At 36.6% G+C, this 18,657-nt stretch overlaps 1 protein-coding gene across 1 annotated transcript; it reads left to right on the top strand.

Moving 5' to 3' along the window:
• The first annotated feature begins 251 nt into the window (after positions 1-251).
• LOC583821 (carbonic anhydrase 14-like) lies at positions 252-17,591 on the top strand. Its single transcript, XM_030974906.1, has 6 exons — positions 252-505; positions 11,563-11,745; positions 11,972-12,129; positions 14,345-14,446; positions 15,742-15,981; positions 17,227-17,591. Exons 1-6 carry the CDS (start codon positions 445-447, stop codon positions 17,443-17,445), a joined length of 963 nt encoding a protein of 320 aa, XP_030830766.1. The 5' UTR covers positions 252-444; the 3' UTR covers positions 17,446-17,591.
• The last annotated feature ends 1,066 nt before the right edge of the window (positions 17,592-18,657 follow it).

Genomic DNA, 18,657 nt, shown 5'->3' with positions numbered 1-18,657 from the left:
CTACGTGCATTGAGAAATCAAAGAAAACCTCAAGGTTAAGGCACTGCCGGGCACTGACAGGCACTGCCAGGGACTGCCAGTGCCTTTAAAAGGACGTCACATTGCCTTATAAGGATGTCACACCTAGCAGTCCACGTTCTCGTCGTCCAAATCTAAAAGTCCCTACTGATTGAGATCGACATCCGTGGACAGCCCCATGCACATTATATAAACTTACCGAACTTTATCTAGTTCATTCGCATCTCCTCCGTTCATCCGGACCACTGCAGAAACCCTCTTCCCATCTGGTAGAAGGACGACATCCCGTAGCATTTGCCTGATATTCGATATCTGGCCCAAGGATATAAACAGCAGGTGTAACTCCTTTTTTACGACAGTTTGTGACAAAATCCAATTTTTAACAATTTTCTCCTTGCCTAGCAGAAAAGTTGAATAAGTTTGAAGATGAAGTTCTTCGTTTGCGTTGCTCTGTTGGCGGTGGTTCCTGCTGTTTTTGGTGTTAATAGTAAGTGATACTTGTTTTGTTTTTAAAGTTTCACATTTTCAGCACAAACGTGATTGTGAATCGTGCATGTGGATCTGCTTTCGACTGACGGTTTATTTTTTTCGTTGTTCTCTCTCTCTCTCTCTCTCTCTCTCTGTGGCGGTCATGGTGTCCCTCCGTTTCTGGCCGTCACCACCAGCTCCAGGCCCTTATCATTAACCCCTCTCTCCTCCAGCCATCTCTGCCGAAGCTATACTTTTCTTTGGACGTTACCCGAGAATGAGATTCTGAAAGAATACATGTAGACAATGCAGTTCTCTTTCCTTACCTCTTCTTTCTGTCAATGCCCAATATCCTACTATCCACCTACTTCGTAATGAATAGTTATTGGTCAAAGATACACGAATTAAATGATTTTCGTTTTTATCCATTCGACATGGAGAATGGCATAAAACAGAGATGTGTGTGGGAATATTGCAAACAACTTCCACACCTTGATAGATAGATAAATAGATATGTCAATTTTCGTCAATTTCATGCCATCTTTTTTTTCCTTACCAAATTAACTCTCTAAATATCGACCCGTTGTCAAATCGGACGGTCGCTACTCTGACGTTACTCTTTACGCTTCACTTTACGGAAATAATATATCAAATTTTCATGTAACGATAATCATCCTTAACAAGTTTTCATTTGAAATCTTAAACGGCAAACACTTAAATTCCCCGTTGTTAAATGTAGCAGGGGCGTCAATCATTTTTTTTAATGTGGGGAGGGGAGACACGTTAATGGAGTAAAATATGAAGCGGTGTATGAGGAGGGGGTGTGGCCCCCTCAGAAGTTGAAAGAAAATTTAATTTTAAAACTCATTTGGCCCGATTTGTCGCATACTTTCTAATAATATTTGACTGAAAATCATTGACTAGATTGCAATGGATTTTTTTTCTCCTGAAACTGAGGAATATCTTATTTCACTATTACAAAGACTCGGAGACATGTTTGCAATACAAGCTTTATTACTGTCATTAGTTTTATGTGAAATGATTCCATGGAGTATATCTTGATGACAACAATTAGGTTTAAAATTAGTTACTACATGTACCTGTCTTGTTATTCATTATCACTAACACAACGTTTTGGTACACTGTTTTGGTATATTTTAAGATATTTGTTTCATCACTTTCGTCAAGTATTGAGTGTCCATCCACTAATAATTTAAGGAAATGTCAAGGCTTCCGAGCTTCGCGCGAGAGGGGGAAACTGAATTCAGACAAAAAGAGTCGAAAACGGTGCAACGAATTAACTTCTTTCTATAATAATTAAATCAAACGTCTAAGCTTTTTGCGCTTCGCGCGGGAAGGGGGAAACTAAATTCGGACGAGACTTAAGAGTCGAGAACAAGTACAGTACACCCAATCGTCTGCTTTCTCTAATAATTTAAGGAAACGTCAAGGCTTCCGCGCTTCGCGCGAGAGGGGGAAACTGAATTCAGACAAATAGGGTTTATTAAGAGTCGAAAACGGTGCAACGAATTGTCTTCTTTCTATAATAATTAAATCAAACGTCTAAGCTTTTCGCGCTTCGCGCGGGAAGGGGGAAACTGAATTCAGACGAGAATTAAGAGTCGAGAACAAGTACAGTACACCCAATCGTCTGCTTTCTCTAATAATTTAAGGAAACGTCAAGGCTTCCGCGCTTCGCTCGAGAGGGGGGAGCTGAACTCAGATAAATAGGGCTTATTAAGAGTCGAAAACGGTACAACGAATCGTCTGCTTTCTCTAATAATTTAACGAAACGTCAAAACGTCCGCGCTTTGCGCGGGAGGGGTAAACCAAATTCAGACAAAGATTAAGAGTCGAGCACGGTTTAACAAATCGTCTACTTTCTCTAATAATTTAATGAAATGCCAAAGCTTCCGCGCGGGAGAGAGTGTGTGTGTGTGTGTGTGTGTGTGTGGTGAGAGGGCCTGTCCGTTCATCATTTGTAACTCATGATATGCAAAGTTTATAACTTGGTATAATAATGATATAAAATGGCAGCGGGATTGTATTACAATCCTAGGCACGCCTTAAGTGAGAGGAGACATTTCCTTCACGAGGTGCTTAAACAGTATATCGACTAGTTCAATATATTTAAACACAGTCTATGTAAATTCAAATAGGTGGGTAGATGATTGGATGCTCTTTTGAACGTCCGCTTTCTTTCACGATGTATATTGCAACGCCTTTATACAATGCCATAGTATCTGGGAAACTTCGGCTTTTGGGGGGGATCTGTTCTCTTTCACGATATTTAAGTACTTTGTGGTAACGCCTATTTATGCAAAACATGATATCTGGGTAACACGGCTCTTGGTATTACAATGAGCTTTATTGCAAGGTACTTTCCATAAACCTTTGTAAACATAGCATTACAAATTCAAATGCAAGACCACATCTGAATTGAAAGGGTTCTCGGAATGGCGGAAATGGTGTCGGAAACGCCCTTTCTCTTTGGGGTATGCAATTATGATTGGTGAGAGGGCCTGTCCGTTCATCATTTGTAACTCATGCAAAGTATATAACTTGGCATAATGATATAAAATGGCAGCGGGATTGTATTACAATCCTGGGCACGCCTTAGGTGAGAGGAGACATTTCCTTTACGAGGTGCTTATTTTTAAACACAGTCTATGTAAATTCAAATAGGTGGGTAGATGATTGAATGCTCTTTTGAACGTCCGCTTTCTTTCACGATGTATATTGCAACGCCTTTATACAATGCCATAGTATCTGGGTAACGACGGCTTTTTTTTTTTTTTTATATTACAATGAGCTTTATTTCGATAACGCATTTTATGTAAATTCACATATCTTAGTAAATGACTGATACATATTTAAAACTTTTTCTGTAAAGTGAAAACAATTCGAGTATCTGGATAATGGTCCGATCTGTTCACCCAGCCAAAACTATTTTTTTTAAAGCCAGGTGGTGGTGTGATGTTTTGAGAGGGAGGAACGTGTTGGGATCCGGTATGCATGCTTGCCTATCATTATGTCGGGCTGACGTTTGGTGTTCTTTCGAGTTGTCGGGAACGCCCTTTAGGAGTTTTTTTACGGAGTGCATACAAAATGATCAGGTGCGTGAGCTGGTCTATTCATTCATGGGTGAGGCATATTATGCAAATTATAGAACTTGGTAAATGATAGCATGATGGGTTCGGTTTGCACGAACAGTTTATTAGGTTGCCGAACTGGTGTCGTTTGGGGGAATTTGGTTTATTGGGATCGTGTTTTTATTTTTGATTAGAAGGTGCGTATTGTGATTAGGTACGCGGGCCGGTCAATTCACTGTAATGCATTTTAGGAAAATCATTTAACTTAGTTATGACGAGCGGGTTCCGTAATACAATTTAAGGCATTTGTTAAGGGATAAAAGCTCTTTGTAATATATATATATATATATATATATATGTATATATATATATATATATATATTTTTTTTTTTTATAATTAGATTACGGTTATATAACAATACAACGTATTTCTCATCGACTTGTGCAAGAAGAAATGTTTAGAATTGAGATGAGGAGTTCTGTCATTGGTCTAGTTAAATTGGCAGGGAAAGGGGGAGGCTCTTGCTCTCGGATGTTTACGTACACCGAAGAGCAGATTTGGGTTGTTTTGTGTGGGGGTGTTGTGTGTGTAGTGAATATGCTTGTGTGTATGAATGCGTTGGGTTGTGTGGTACGGGGTGGATTCTGCTTGCATTTTTTTTTATATAATTCGACGATAAGTATGCATGTATGTTTGGCTGCAGATAGTTTTTTTCTATACATTTGCTCACGGTGGAAATAGATTATGTGGAAGTTTCTTTGGAGTTTATCGATGTAAGGTTTTGGATACAGTTACACATAAAATAACATGGCAGTGAAATTATCTTTCATGACATTAAATGTTAGAGGAATAAGAGATAGGTTAAAAAGAGTGAATATTTTTGAATGGTGCAAAACTAAAAAGAATAGTATAATTTTCTTACAAGAAACATATAGTACAGTAGAGATAGAAGAGCGGTGGAAACAAGATTGGGGAGGGCCAATGTTTTTTAGTCATGGGTCAAACCATAGTAGAGGGGTTCTTATTTTATTTTCTAATCATTTAGATTTTGAAGAAGAAAAAAATTAAAGTAGATGAAGAGGGGAGATACATTATTTTTAAAGGTGAAATACAAAGGGTTAAAATGCTATTGGTTAATGTTTATTTTCCAACGAGAGATAAAGAAACTTTACAAATTGAATTTTTTGTAGAAGTTAGATGAAAGTATTTTTGATCAGTGTGATCGGGACTATTTAGTTTTATTAGGAGGTGATTTCAATAGTATATTGGATGGAAAATTAGATTATGTGGGGTCAAAAACACCGGTGAAATCTCGGGTTATTGATTTGATTAAGGAATTTTTAAATAAATACGATTTAGAAGATATAATGGAGGAAAAAAAATCCGAATGTAAAGCAATTTACTTTTCGACAAAATTGGCCGGTGGTGCAAAGCCGTTCAGATTATTGGTTTATACCTTGTAGTGTTGAAAAATTGGTGGGTACGTGTGAGATTTTGACATCTATTACGCCAGATCATTCTGGCGTTAGGCTAGAATTTAATGATCTGGTTGATAAGTTTGTTTTTGGGAAATCATATTGGAAATTTAACAGTAGTTTATGTATGGATAAAGATTTTGTTGAAGAGATGAATAAGGAAATACAGGAATTAAAAGCTGAATGGTCATTACAGATTTTGAATAAATTAGTATTTTGGGATTTTTTAAAGATGAAAATGAGAGAATTTATTATAACATACTCGCGGAAAAAGGCAAAAGCAAGGAGGGTTGAAATAGAACTGTTAGAGAAACAAATCAAGGATTTAGAAGGCGAACTGGTAGTGGGACCCACTAAATATATTGTTGATTGTATTGAGGAGAAAAGGGATAAACTAAATAAATTGTATGATTTTTCTCGACAGGGCATTAAAATAAGATCAAGAGCACCTTGGTTTGAAGATGGAGAAAACAATACGCAATATTTTGAACAGTTGTTAAAATCGAATAAAAGGAAAAGTGTAATTAGGGAGGTGTACAAAGAAAATGGGGAAACTACTAGAGATAAGGAGGAAATTTTAAAGGAAATTAAACTATTTTATAAAGATTTATATTCTTTAAGGGCTGATATAAATCAAAACGACCCTTTCTTTTTTAATGATATTTCAAAGTTAAATGAAGACAATAGGGAAATCTGTGAAGGTAAATTAACTAAAGATGAATGCTTGAAAGTTTTAAAAGAAATGAAATTGAATAAAACCCCGGGAAATGATGGGTTAACAGTTGAATTTTATTATACTTTTTGGCCAGCTTTGGGTGATTTGTTAGTAGAAGTATTGAATGAAACATATGAAAGGGGGAATTAACGGCATCTCAAAAACAAGGGGTAATTACCTTAATTGAGAAGGAAGCGAAAGATACTCTCCATATAAAAAATTATCGACTCATCACGCTTTTGAATGTAGATTATAAAATTGTATCTAAAGTTCTAGCAAAAAGAATGAAAGAGGTTTTAAATGAAATAATTCATCATGATCAAGTTGGATATATAAAAGATAGAAATATTGGGGAAGCTGTACGACTGATAGATGACATGTTATTTTATTCTATGCATTATGGGGAACAAGGGAAAGGGTTTTTGTGTGCAGTGGATTTTGAGAAAGCTTTCGACTCTGTATCTCATAGATATTTATTTCAAATATTGAAATTGTTCGGTTTTGGAGATTCATTTTGCTCTTGGGTAAAATTATTGTATAAAGGGATAAGAAGTTGTGTTATGAACGGTGGTCACTCCACGGGGTATTTTGAAATAGAAAGGGGAGTAAGGCAAGGGGATCCATTATCGCCATATTTGTTTTTGGTTGCCTTCGAAATTTTGGCGCATGCAGTAAGGAGGGACAACGGTATTAAAGGGATTGCATTTGGAAAATCTGAAATTAGGCAATATGCAGATGATATGACAATATTTTTGAAGGATATTGATTCGGTTAGAAGGTTGCAATATATTTTTGAATCATTTGAACAAATTAGTGGTCTTAAAGTGAATAAAACAAAGACACATTTTATGTGGATGGGTGAGGATGAGAACAAACCTGATGGGCCTTTATTTGGAAATTTGGTTAAGGAAATACATATTTTAGGGGTTAGTTATTCATTAGATCGAAGATTAAAAGATGATTTGAATTATAAAGAAATTCTAAGTAAAATAAAAAAATTGCTTGTATGGTGGAAACAAAGAGATTTAACTATTATGGGTTAAATACATTTGCTAAAAACTTATGCGCTTTCAAAATTAAATTATATTTCATCTCTCGTTGTTGTCCCTCATTGGGTATATAAAGAAGTTGCAAAAATTTCATTTGAATTCATATGGAGGGGGAAAGATAGAATTAAACGGGCAATAATGTATCAGGATTATGACTTTGGAGGATTAAGAATGATTAATTTTGAAATGTCCGTTAAAATACAGCGCATAATGTGGATAAAACGTCTTTTATAATTGGAGAGAAAAGTTTGGGATGGAAATTGTTTTTTGATCATTGCTTACAGTTTGTGGGTGGTATATTTATTTTTTTATGTGATTATGATTTAAAAAAGATTAAACTCGTTTTAGATATTCCACCATACTATATGGAAATGTTGCAAGCATGGCAAGAGACAAGTAATTTAAGATATTTGGAGGGTTATATTAATCCAATTATTTTTAATAATCAGAATATATGTATAAATGGAAAAAGTATATTTGATAGATACTTGTTTGAAAGAGGGATTGTTCAACTGAATCATTTGGTTGAGAAAGGTCATGTTAAGTCTGTTAAATATTTTATGAACCTCGGTATGAAAGGTAATAATTTGCTTATGATTATTGATATTTATGATGCGATACCCAGGTTATGGAAGGATGATTCAGGGTTAATAGAATTCCTCGAGGTTGATTTGATAAGCTTTAATACTTATTTCCATATTTCTAGTAAAAAAATAAAGTTTGTGGATGTGGGTTCAAGAACAATCTATGATTATTTTTATCAAAGCACTGCAACAAACGTATGATTTGCAGGTAAGGGATGGGCAAAATGATTATGATTTTATAGATAAAGAATTAAAAGAAATATTTGTTAGACCAAGAATTACTATACTCATTAGAAAACAACGTGAATTTCAATTTAAATTATTGCATGGAGCCATATAGGGTGCGTTTAATCGACACTTTTTCACCCTAGAATCACGGTTTCTAAAGACGTTTAGTTTAAAACGCAATGCGTTCAAGCGATTTTTTCGTCGGTCGTAAAAATAAACGTGTTTGAAAACACAAACATGAAACGCTGAAAAAGATGCGTTTTGTATCATGATTCAAAAGAATCACGGTCGCTAAAATTCGATTGAACGGACGGAGTTCTCAATCATGATTGTATGACGAAGCCTCTTCCGGTTTGGGAAAACCGCGCGCCCGCTTTGCATGCAATTTGCGTTCACTATACCATCGTGGCCTGTTCCGTTATGTTATTCCTTGTTTTTCCTTCTATCATTTTCTCTTTCTGTCTTTCCTTATGTTATTCTTTGTTTCTTCCTTCTATTCTTATGTTATTCTTTGTTTTTTTTCCTTCTATCACCTTTTCTTATGTTATTCTTTGTTTTATCATTCTATCATTTGCTCTTTCTGTCTTTCCTTATGTTATTCTTTGTTTTTTTCCCTTCTATATCACCTTTTCTTATGTTATTCTTTGTTTTTATCATTCTATCATTTGCTCTTTCTGTCTTTCCTTATGTTATTCTTTCTTTTTTTCCTTCTATATCACCTTTTCTTATGTTATTCTTTGTTTTTATCATTCTATCATTTGCTCTTTCTGTCTTTCCTTATGTTATTCTTTGTTTCTTCCTTCTATACTTATGTTATTCTTTGTTTTTTCCTTCTATCACCTTTTCTTATGTAATTCTTTGTTTTAAGCATTCTATCAATTTCTCTTTCTGTCTTTCCTTATGTTATTCTTTGTTTCTTCCTTCTATCATCTTCTCTTATGTTATTCTTTGTTTTTATAATTCTATCACTTTCTCTTATGTTATTCTTTGTTTTAATCATTCTGTTACTTTCTCTTTCTATCTTTCCTTATGTTATTCTTTGATTCTTCCTTCTCTCACCTTCTCTTATGTTATTCTTTGTTTTAATCATTCTATTACTTTCTCTTTCTGTTCTTCCTTATGTCATTCTTTGTTCCTTCCTTTTTTCACATTCTCTTTCTGTCTTTCCTTATGTTATTCTTTGTTTCTTCCTTCTATTTTTATGTTATTCTTTTTTTTTCCTTCTATTACCTTCTCTTTTGTTATTCTTTGTTTCTTCCTTCTATTCTTATGTTATGCTTTGTTTTTTCCTTCTATCACCTTTTATGTAATTCTTTGTTTTAAGCATTCTATCACTCTCTCTTTCTGTCTTTCCTTATGTTATTCTTCGATTCTTCCTTCTTTCACCTTCTCTTATGTTATTCTTTGTTTTAATCATTCTATCGACTTTATCTTTCTGTCTTTCCTTATGTTATTCTTTGTTTCTTCCTTCTATCACCTTCTCATTCTTTGTCTTATTATTGCGATCTATGCTCAAAACAGCAGTCGACAGTCGGCCGTAAACAATTCCAGAAAGCGCGCGCCGAAGTTCCTGGGCCATACTGCGCAGTGGTTTGGCTCGCAATGAGCTAGAATCAGCGTTGATGAAAAATCGCTTGAACGCAAACCGCAGTGACCTTGCTTTTTGTAACGGCGTTTTGAATTGTGATTCATGTTTGTGATTCTAGCTTCGAAAATTCGATTGAACGCACCCATACACTAATGAGCATCTTCATAGATTTGGTTTTGTTGGTGATAATTTATGTTCGTTTTGTAAGCAGGAAATAGAAACATACAAACATTTATTTTTATCTTGTGGGAGCGTTCAAAGGATATGGCAGGCTTTAATACAACTTTTTGAGTTAGATGAAATTAAAGATTTAGAATGGCGAGATATATTTGTTGGGTTGGTAGGTAGTTCATATAGAATAAAAATGTGTAATACTATCATTTTCATGGTGAAGTATGTTACATTTATGTCAAGATCGGGGGGGGGGGCGAGTACTAACTTTAGAAAAGATGAAAAAAAGCATTTTAAGTATAGGGATGAGGAAAAGAAAATAGCAATTAAAATGGGAAAGCTAGGATCACATTTCTTAAAGTGGGAGCAGCTTAAGATTAATTAAGATTTGCTTTCTTCTCCACCGTGAGCCTGTTAAAAGCGTAACTCGATTTTGCGGCCTGGATAACTTATTTAGTATATTTTTCTTGAGTTGAGAATGTTGGCAGACATCCACTGAGTGAGTACTGTGTGTGTGTGTGGGGGGGGGGGGGGGTGGGTGGGTGAGTATGTGTGTGGGTGGGTGAGTATGTTTGTGTGATAGAGGGTGAGTATGTTTGTGTGATGGAGGGGGCAGGGAGGGGGCAGGATTGTTTCAGTAAAATTACCTCCAGATTTGTTTAAGTTTTTTTTTGTAATATATAAGTAAATAACATTTACACTTTACATATTATGTTTAGGTACTTATACGTTTACTTTGTTGCTAAGTTATATTATACTGCAAATAAGTTTGTGTTTAATTATGTTTATGTAAAAGCATCAATATTGAACACGTTTATTTTATTCAATTGTATGTCATGGTTTGTATTACACATCTGGAGAAATAAAACAAAATTGTTAAAAAAAAAAAAAAAAGTGTTGTGTGTTTTGCGTAAATTAGTGTGGGCGTGTGCTCGTGCTAGTATGTGATGGCTATCGCGGCGATCATCCCCCCTCTCCTCGGTACGGATTTACACCCCTGCTGCGTGGTCACTGACAGGTGGTTATCTCATCAAATCAGCTCTCAATTAACACAAGAAAAAAGGGATCATGGGGGACCAACGGGTACCGCTTAGGCATTGTTTGCTATATAGAGGGCGCACGGTAGCTACAAGTAGTGCAGTCCCGCTTTAAAACGCGATAGAGAGAAAATGAAAGACAATGGTTTAGCAGCATCTACGATATGGTGTTGTAGATCAGTGCTCTGAACGTTCTTTTAACTTTTTTAATTATCATTCATTGGAACCTCATTTTTCATCTTTCCCTCTTTTCCTGCGTCTAACTGTAGTGTTAATGAATCATTCCCGAATAAGAAAAAGACATTTATTTTCAAATTGATGCAAATCTTGAAGTTAGGTAATGACGCAACATGTAATTCTTAAATTTGTTTATAATTAAGTATGTTATTGGCCCTCCACATTCTATTTTTATTTCCGCTTCCGCTACCAATACCATTACGTCAACGACTACTCTTACTACTACTAATTTACTATTGCTACTACTAGCACCACTAATATACTACACTGCTGCTGCTACTACTACTACTACTACTACTACTACTACTACTACTACTACTACTATTATTATTACTAACTGTCATACTGCTACTCCTATCGAATTTTTAAAGGTATGATAACATTAAAAACAATACAGATAACGGTACAGCAATGTGAATAAGAACTGTTTAATCAGAATAGTTAACTGAAGATAAAATGATGATAATACGACAACTTGACTATGAACTTTTATTCCACCAAGCTAAATTTTTGCACCTTGCACAAATGCAATTCCCAACACGAAATATTTCACTAAATTTGTTTTGTTATTTTCGCTCAAAATTAATTCAGCCATGCTCACTTTAAATCACTTCAATTATATCTTATTTAACATTGAATACAATGCAGTTGCATGGGTTGTTCTTTTATTTTGTTAACTCGGCAGAGGCCACGGTCATGTTCAAGCATTTACGCTTACGACATGTGGTCTCCTGCTTTTCCCTTTTGTATGAAACTTTTATTTTAACTAGAAACAAATTTTGTCAAACTTACATGTTATTCATCATATTTATTTGTATCTTTCTTTGTATTGATATGAAAAAGTGGAAATAAAACCAAAAAAAACCAAAAAAAACTGTTTCTGTGGTTGTTCTTTGCAGACTGGTCATACCATACCCAAGAAACCTGGCCTCTCATTTCGGGTAGCCAATGCAATGGTAACTCCCAGTCGCCCATCAATATCAACTCCAGCATCGCCACCACCACTGATCTCGGTTCCTTCGTGCTCGATGGCTATACCGACGAAAACACTAACATGGATTTGGTAAACAACGGGAACAAAAGTAAGGAAAATAAAATCAAATACTATATTCTGATGAAAAAACATGACTAAGTAATTATAAAGCAACATTTTATGACTCTATTTTGATAGATAAAATGACTTTATAATGATAAACAGCATGACTATAGCATGACTACATTATGATGAATGAAATGACTACAAGCTACGTGTAAAAGCTATGAAAATATAACCATTGTTTCATCTCTTATCTTCTCCTCCCAATGTAGTTGTCATCCAATTTCATGATGACGTTGAGGACTTATACAAGCTTTCTGGGGGCGGTCTCCCTACTACCTACACAGCTACCCATATTCACTTCCACTGGGGGTCTATGAACTCTGGAGGCTCGGAACATCAGATTGACAGCACTCCCTACCCTGCTGAGGTGAGTCATAAACTGTGCAGGGCGTCGTCAGAGGGAAGGGGTGACCCCTTGTTTTTAATTTCCTTTCGATAAATGTTATAGTTTCAGGATATTTTCCTCCTTTAAGTGAACTGAACAAAGAAAAACAATAAATGATGTTATTATGTAGATTACATCGTTCACATGTGTATTGTGACATTCCGTATGACCATTCTGTACGACCATTGGTGAGATAATTCTTGTGAAGGCAAAATGAAAATAGGAAAATACGATATGAGCATTTATCGAAATTCAAACCCCCCCCCCCCCCTTGGTATTTTTATGTGTGTAAACCCCCCTAAAAAAACCTAAAACCTCCCCCCTTTAGTTTTTTTTTCTTTTTCTTTCTTAATTAATTTAAAAAAAAAATAAAAAAAAAAAAATTATACCACGGCTATCCTAAAAAAGGTGACCTTACCCCCCCCCCCACGATGAAAAATGTCAAATTTTGAAATTTCGAGACCAAAAAAAAAAGTGTCCCCCTTACCCCCCCCCCCCCCCCCCCCCCCCCCCCCCCCCCCCCCCCCCCCCCACTGAGCGACTTTTCGGCCGGCGCGATTTTCAAATTTTCGGGAGCTAAATATTTTAAACCCCCCCCCGACCCCTTGAAAAAATCCTGCGTACACCCCTGGTGTGAACCACTAGACCCTGCAGTGACTGGTCGAAGGATGTCGGGAGTTCCATAACGTAAATCGACCTCAATGGTGTCAAGGTGTAACTACATTAAATGATGATAATCACGAAAAGAACAACAAAATGAAGGAAAAGAAGATAAAGCTACGCCCCGTTTGTTTTGTGAACGTTCGTGATATTCGTTTGGTTGTTTGGTTGTATTATGTCTCTGTACTGTCCTTCTTTTTTTCTTATTTATCAGGTGGGCTGTATAACGTACAGACCACCTTATAATTTCGTAAGAATTGCCTTTATTTATTTATTTATTTATTATTCTTTATTTTTCTTATTTTGAACCACTTTTTTGTAAGCATGATTACTTGAAAATGGCTCAATAAAATGCCTTCAAATTTGGCACACATATGTATAGGCATATGTACAAAGCACAATAATGTTTTTAACATTGACCTTCACTGATGACATCATCTAGGCGCCATTTTGTAAAATTTTACGAAAATCAACACATGATCATATCTTCATAACCAAAAGCTATTTCTCATTCATATTTATCATGATCAAGGTCAATATCCGTCCGGTCACTTTCAGGTCAAATAATGCAAAATTTTAAAATGCTCAAAATCGTCTCAAAATCATTTTGCATATACGTTTTAGGCCATTCTAAGCATTTTATAAAAAATCGCGCACACGCGCATGCGTGCGCGTTTTCGCGCGTAAAACTATTGCACAACATAGAATCGCCATTTTTTTTCTTCCATAATATTCCACATATTTTTACAAACAAATTGATACCATGTTTATCTCTTTATGACTATTAATGACGGAATGATCGACCGTTAAACATAAATTTCCGTGCGTGCGAACTCTTGTAATACATAGCATATATTATGGGCAAAAACATGCCTAATCAAAATCCATAGTAGCTCTTTAGAATGCAAGGTGACCCCAATTTTTTTTCATATTTTGATAGAGTATGAATCGGAGATATGATTTCATGTCTCATTTGACCCTCAATTAACTCATGACGTCATCATAATGGCCTCCGAACTCAAAATTTCAATTTGCATATTATGACGTCAGCATATTTTTGGAAAATCGATTTTCTTCACAATTTTGATATGTATAGCTGAGACGATTGTCTTCAAATGCAATACCCACAATTTTACATTTTGATAAAGGCATCATGGCGTATATTTGCGATTAAAGGAGGCATGTCATTTTTTCACATTTTGCGTGTATTCTCTATGGGACATGATTTTTTCTCAAAAAATGGATTCTACATTCCCGTCTTTCGCGAGCAATATCTCCGTCGTTTTAGCTTCGTTTATGCTGAACTTCAAGTATGTTGTAGCTGAGACAATTAGCTATCTCAAATAAGCCATTCATTTTGTCTCAACTTTTAGTTGGACTAGCCCACCTATACTTGTTCCAAACAAGTATTACAAATCTAGTTTATTATTATTTTCTATTTTAATTCACTGTATTGCTGGTGTGCTTGGCCACATTAATTTTGTGGATTAGAATAAATTATCAATCATAATTATGAAAGCATTATTCATTTATTCAGTTGCACGTGGCTCACTACGACAAGTCCAAATACGCCGATCTCACGGCAGCTGTGACCAGCATGCAGTGGGATGCAGCCACCATACTGGGTGCATTTATTGAGGTAAGAGCGCCCCTATTCTTTCTGTTCTTCTTCTTTTACTGTAAATCTTCAATGGGCCATGCAGCTTACCACCAACATCTGCGTGTCGAACATTAGTTTACACCGGAATCCCTGTTTACACCCTACTCTTTGTGAGAATTGCTATATAGGTTGTGATTTTCTTACATTCTCTTACACATGGGACCTCGAGTTAACTGGGACTCGAACCCACACGCATGACGGAAGTCATCAAAGTCAGACGACGATTCAATAAGCCAGTTCACGGTTGCAATCTGAGCATGAGCAGATAAAGGTCATTGCAGAACAAATTGTGAAATACACTGAAACAAAATACTGGATACGTGCTCATGAAAGTTATGTAATCATTATTCATTTATGCACTCCATGATACACAGGTTGAAGTATTCTATGAAAAGGGGGAAAAGGGCTATTTATGTAGCACCTCCATCGCTGTAGGAGTGATTATTTCAAAATCTACAAAGTGGGACCTCTTCATGTTTGAAGATCTGTGGATATTCAGGGTCATTGCAGTAATGTGCTAACCGTGAACTGGTCTATTGCGCCAGACTGCCTTCTCTAATATCGCTTTTGAATATATCGCCATAAGGGCGGCGTATAAGGACCGGTAAATACGCTGAAATATAGCGCCAAGTTTGCAAACGATGGGTCATTACGATTTCGTTATTTTTCCTGCGCTAATATAGACCTTTGTGCCAATTAAAACGAGTATTCCGAGGCATTGTTTACTTTTCAAACCCTTTTTCTGGTACCCCATTCTCATATGGCGCGTCAAAAGCCGCGCCAGTCGCTGACGCAGCCTTGCGTCAGTAGAATGACGCCTCATGTACATTGGGTATTACACGATGACTGTGCTGCATCTCCAATATGTCTACGCCCAGATCTTGTGCATGATCAAGAGAAGTTTACCAGTGTAAAGTCGAGTATCATATTCATTCATTATAGTTGGTCTTCTAGGTATGCTTGTCTGTAATATTGTTAAGTTGTCCGTAAGAGCGGTGTAAGAGGATTAAAATTCGGACATTTTTAGTAATTGTTGTCTTCTGTACATTTTTATTATGGCAAAGATTTTACTCTCTCTCTCTCTCTCTCTCTCTTTCTCTCCCTATTCCTCTCTCTCTCTTTTCTCTCTCGCTCTCTCTCTCTCCCCTCTCTCTCTCTCCCTCTCTCCCTATCTCTCTCTTCCCCTCTACCTCTCCCCTCTCTCTCTATCTCTTTCTCTCTCCCTACCTACCCCTCTCTCTTTCTCTCTCTCTCCCGCTTTCCCCCATCTATAGGTTGGCGAACATAACACTGCTTTCGATCCCTTCCTGAGTCACATCAGCCAGATCGCCAATTACTCCTCTGGCGTCACCTCCCTGGGCCAGGGCAACCTCCCATCGTTCCCAATCCGCAGCGTCTTGCCATCTGACCTGTCGAAGTTCTACCGTTACAATGGTTCCAAGGCGGTGCCCGATTGCAACGAGGCCATCATCTGGACCATCTTTACAGACACGATCTCTATCTCCCAGGCTCAGGTGAGTGAGAGAATGGGGTCTCGAGGGGGGGGGGGGGGTTGATTTTTGTTGAGTAAAAAAAATAATGGTCATTATCCCCCGTTGACCAAAAAAATATATATATAAAAATAGTGCCCCCACCCCGCTTATGCACCGGCTGGCTAATTCGCCGCTAAATATTTTCTCACGTATTGGGCACAACAAATCCTCCTCCTCCGGGGGGGGGGCAGAATACCTTGGCAGACCCGAGGCACGATCTAGGCCCACAGCAAGTTCCATCGTTTTGACGTTTTTGCTCTTTTTAATTATTATTCTCCTGAATGTAGAAGAAGTGAATATAGCAGTAGCAGTAGCAGTAGCAGTAGTAGTGGTAGTAGTAGAAGCAGTAGTAGTAGTAGTAGTAGTGGTAGTAGTAGTAGTAGTAGTAGTAGTAGCAGCAGTAGCGGCAGCGGTAGTAGTAGTAGTAGTAGTAGTAGTAGTAGTAGTAATAGTAATATCAGTAGTAGAGGTAATAGTAGTAGTAGCAGTAGTAGTAGTAGTAATAGTTGAAGTTTAGTCAGTGGTGGATCCAGGGTTAGAGCCAGGGGGCACGGGCCCCCACCCCTGGCAAAAAAAGTAAAAAACATAGATGGTATCAACAATTTTACCTTTAAAAAAAAGAAGAGGTGCCCCACCCCTGGCAGCAACAACAAAAGTTTTTTTTTAATTGTAACCACAATTTAACCTTTTTTGTGCTCAAGGTGGGGTAGGGTGGGGGGGGGGTTGTTGAGTAAAAAAGAATAGTGCTCACTTCCCCCCCCCCCCCGGCTGCAGCAGCAGCAGTAGTATTAGTAGTAATAGTAGTAGTAGTGGTAGTAGTAGTAGTAGTAGTAGTAGTAGTAGTAGTAGTAGTAGTAGTAGTAGCAGCAGTAGGAGTAGTAGTAGTAGTAGTAGTAGTAGTAGTAGTAGTAGTAGTGGTAGTAGTAGTAGTAGTAGTAGAAGAGTATAGTATTAGTACTCGTCGTATTAATAGTGGTAGTTTAGTAGTAGAAGGAGAAGTAGTAGTAGTGGAAGAAAAAGAAGCAGTAATAGTTTGGTAGAAGTAGTAGTAAAAACTTGAAATCAAGAGCAGTGTAACATTAACTGGCTGAATAAAGAAAGAAAGTTTGTCATTCCGATGCAAGCTACAACTTCCGATTTTCTTATCATGTCTAAGTATTTGATTCGGAATGACTACTTCTAGAAAGTTCAATAACAATTAATTCGTTTGCTTTTTTCTTTTAACAGCTTGACATATTCCGCACCGTGTACGGCGAGCATGCTGACGCACAAGGCAATTACGAAGTCGTCGACAACTACCGCTACCTTCAACCTCTGAATGGCCGCACAGTCTATTACAGCAGACCTACTCCCGAGTCTACTGATGGCGGTGCAGTCACCATCTCACCGATGAGGGCACTGTTTATCGTGGCACTTACAATTTGTATGTTGTTCAATCGCTTTTAGGTTTAATCAGACACTGACGTGATTTTTTTTTCTTCTTCTTACTGGGGAATTAAGTTATTACGGATTCAACAAATATGAATAATTAAACACAATATTCCTGTCAAATCTAACAGCTTTCACTGATGGGGGGGGGGGGGGGGTGGTGGTGCTTGACCTTAAAAGAAACTCATTTCAATTTGATTTGTAATGATTGGTTGGTACATGTTTAATGAACTTTTTTTTTAATCTATAATGAATAGGACTTCAGTTTCTGAATGTTAATGGAAGTAAATCTGATCGCTTTGAGAAAATAAATGAAAATATGAGTAATGTATTTAACAGTGAAAACAATATCCCTTTTTCTGTTCGACAACTGTCAACAACAAAAAAATGAGTTTATTTGATTGATCTCCCTAGCTGTAAATTTGATTGTGAATCATGTGAATCCTTGTATCGATGTTACTGAGGTCTTAGCGGTAACTTTTAAAAATTTCTTACAGTACTGTTGATTGTTATAAATGTCTTTCTGTGTATGAAAAATAATAGACATAATTGTGTACTATGTATTATCGTAACAAAAGAAGAATATACTTATATAGTGTTTGTGCCAAGCAGATAAATTAGCCGTCTTTCACTTATTATAATTATTACATGGGAAACGGTCAAACGATTTCAAAAATATAGTACTTAATTTTATAGAAAGGTATTCATGTATGTGAAACAGTACTGTTAGTTTATACTATGTGTCGCGAAAAATGTCCTTATTTACATTTGCTTTGTAATACTCTCATTAAGAGCATTTTTTTTGTCCCGAAAATTAGGCCGATCGATATTTTCGTTCCGTTGGGGGGGGGGAATTTTAAATTTCAAATAAATTGAGGGGGTTGTCCTAAAAATTGTGGGGGGGGGGGGGACACCAACAAAAAAGGGTACCTTCGAAGGGCAAACTCAAAGCGAAAATATACAAGTTTTTAGATATTGGTATATACCCCTATATTATGATTACATTATAAGGGATGATTTCAATATTTGTTTCTCGTCATCATATAATATATAGCTTAAGCATCATACTTTGTAGTTGGGTGTGATGGTCTGAAAATTCATTTTTGATTGAGCAAAGCAAGCGAGAAAAAAATAAGATTTTTTTGGGGGAAATTTCTCTTAGTCGCTTGAAATCCCATCAGAATGCGAAAGTCATTGGACATTGCTCAGCATTTTGAGCGTCTGTAAAAT

This window comes from Strongylocentrotus purpuratus, unplaced genomic scaffold (genome assembly GCF_000002235.5).
Source record: "Strongylocentrotus purpuratus isolate Spur 01 unplaced genomic scaffold, Spur_5.0 spur5_scaffold_7, whole genome shotgun sequence".
NCBI classification, from domain to species: Eukaryota; Metazoa; Echinodermata; class Echinoidea; order Camarodonta; family Strongylocentrotidae; genus Strongylocentrotus; species Strongylocentrotus purpuratus.
Note: the sequence above shows the minus strand (reverse complement) of the source record. Positions and strands in the feature narration are given on the sequence as shown.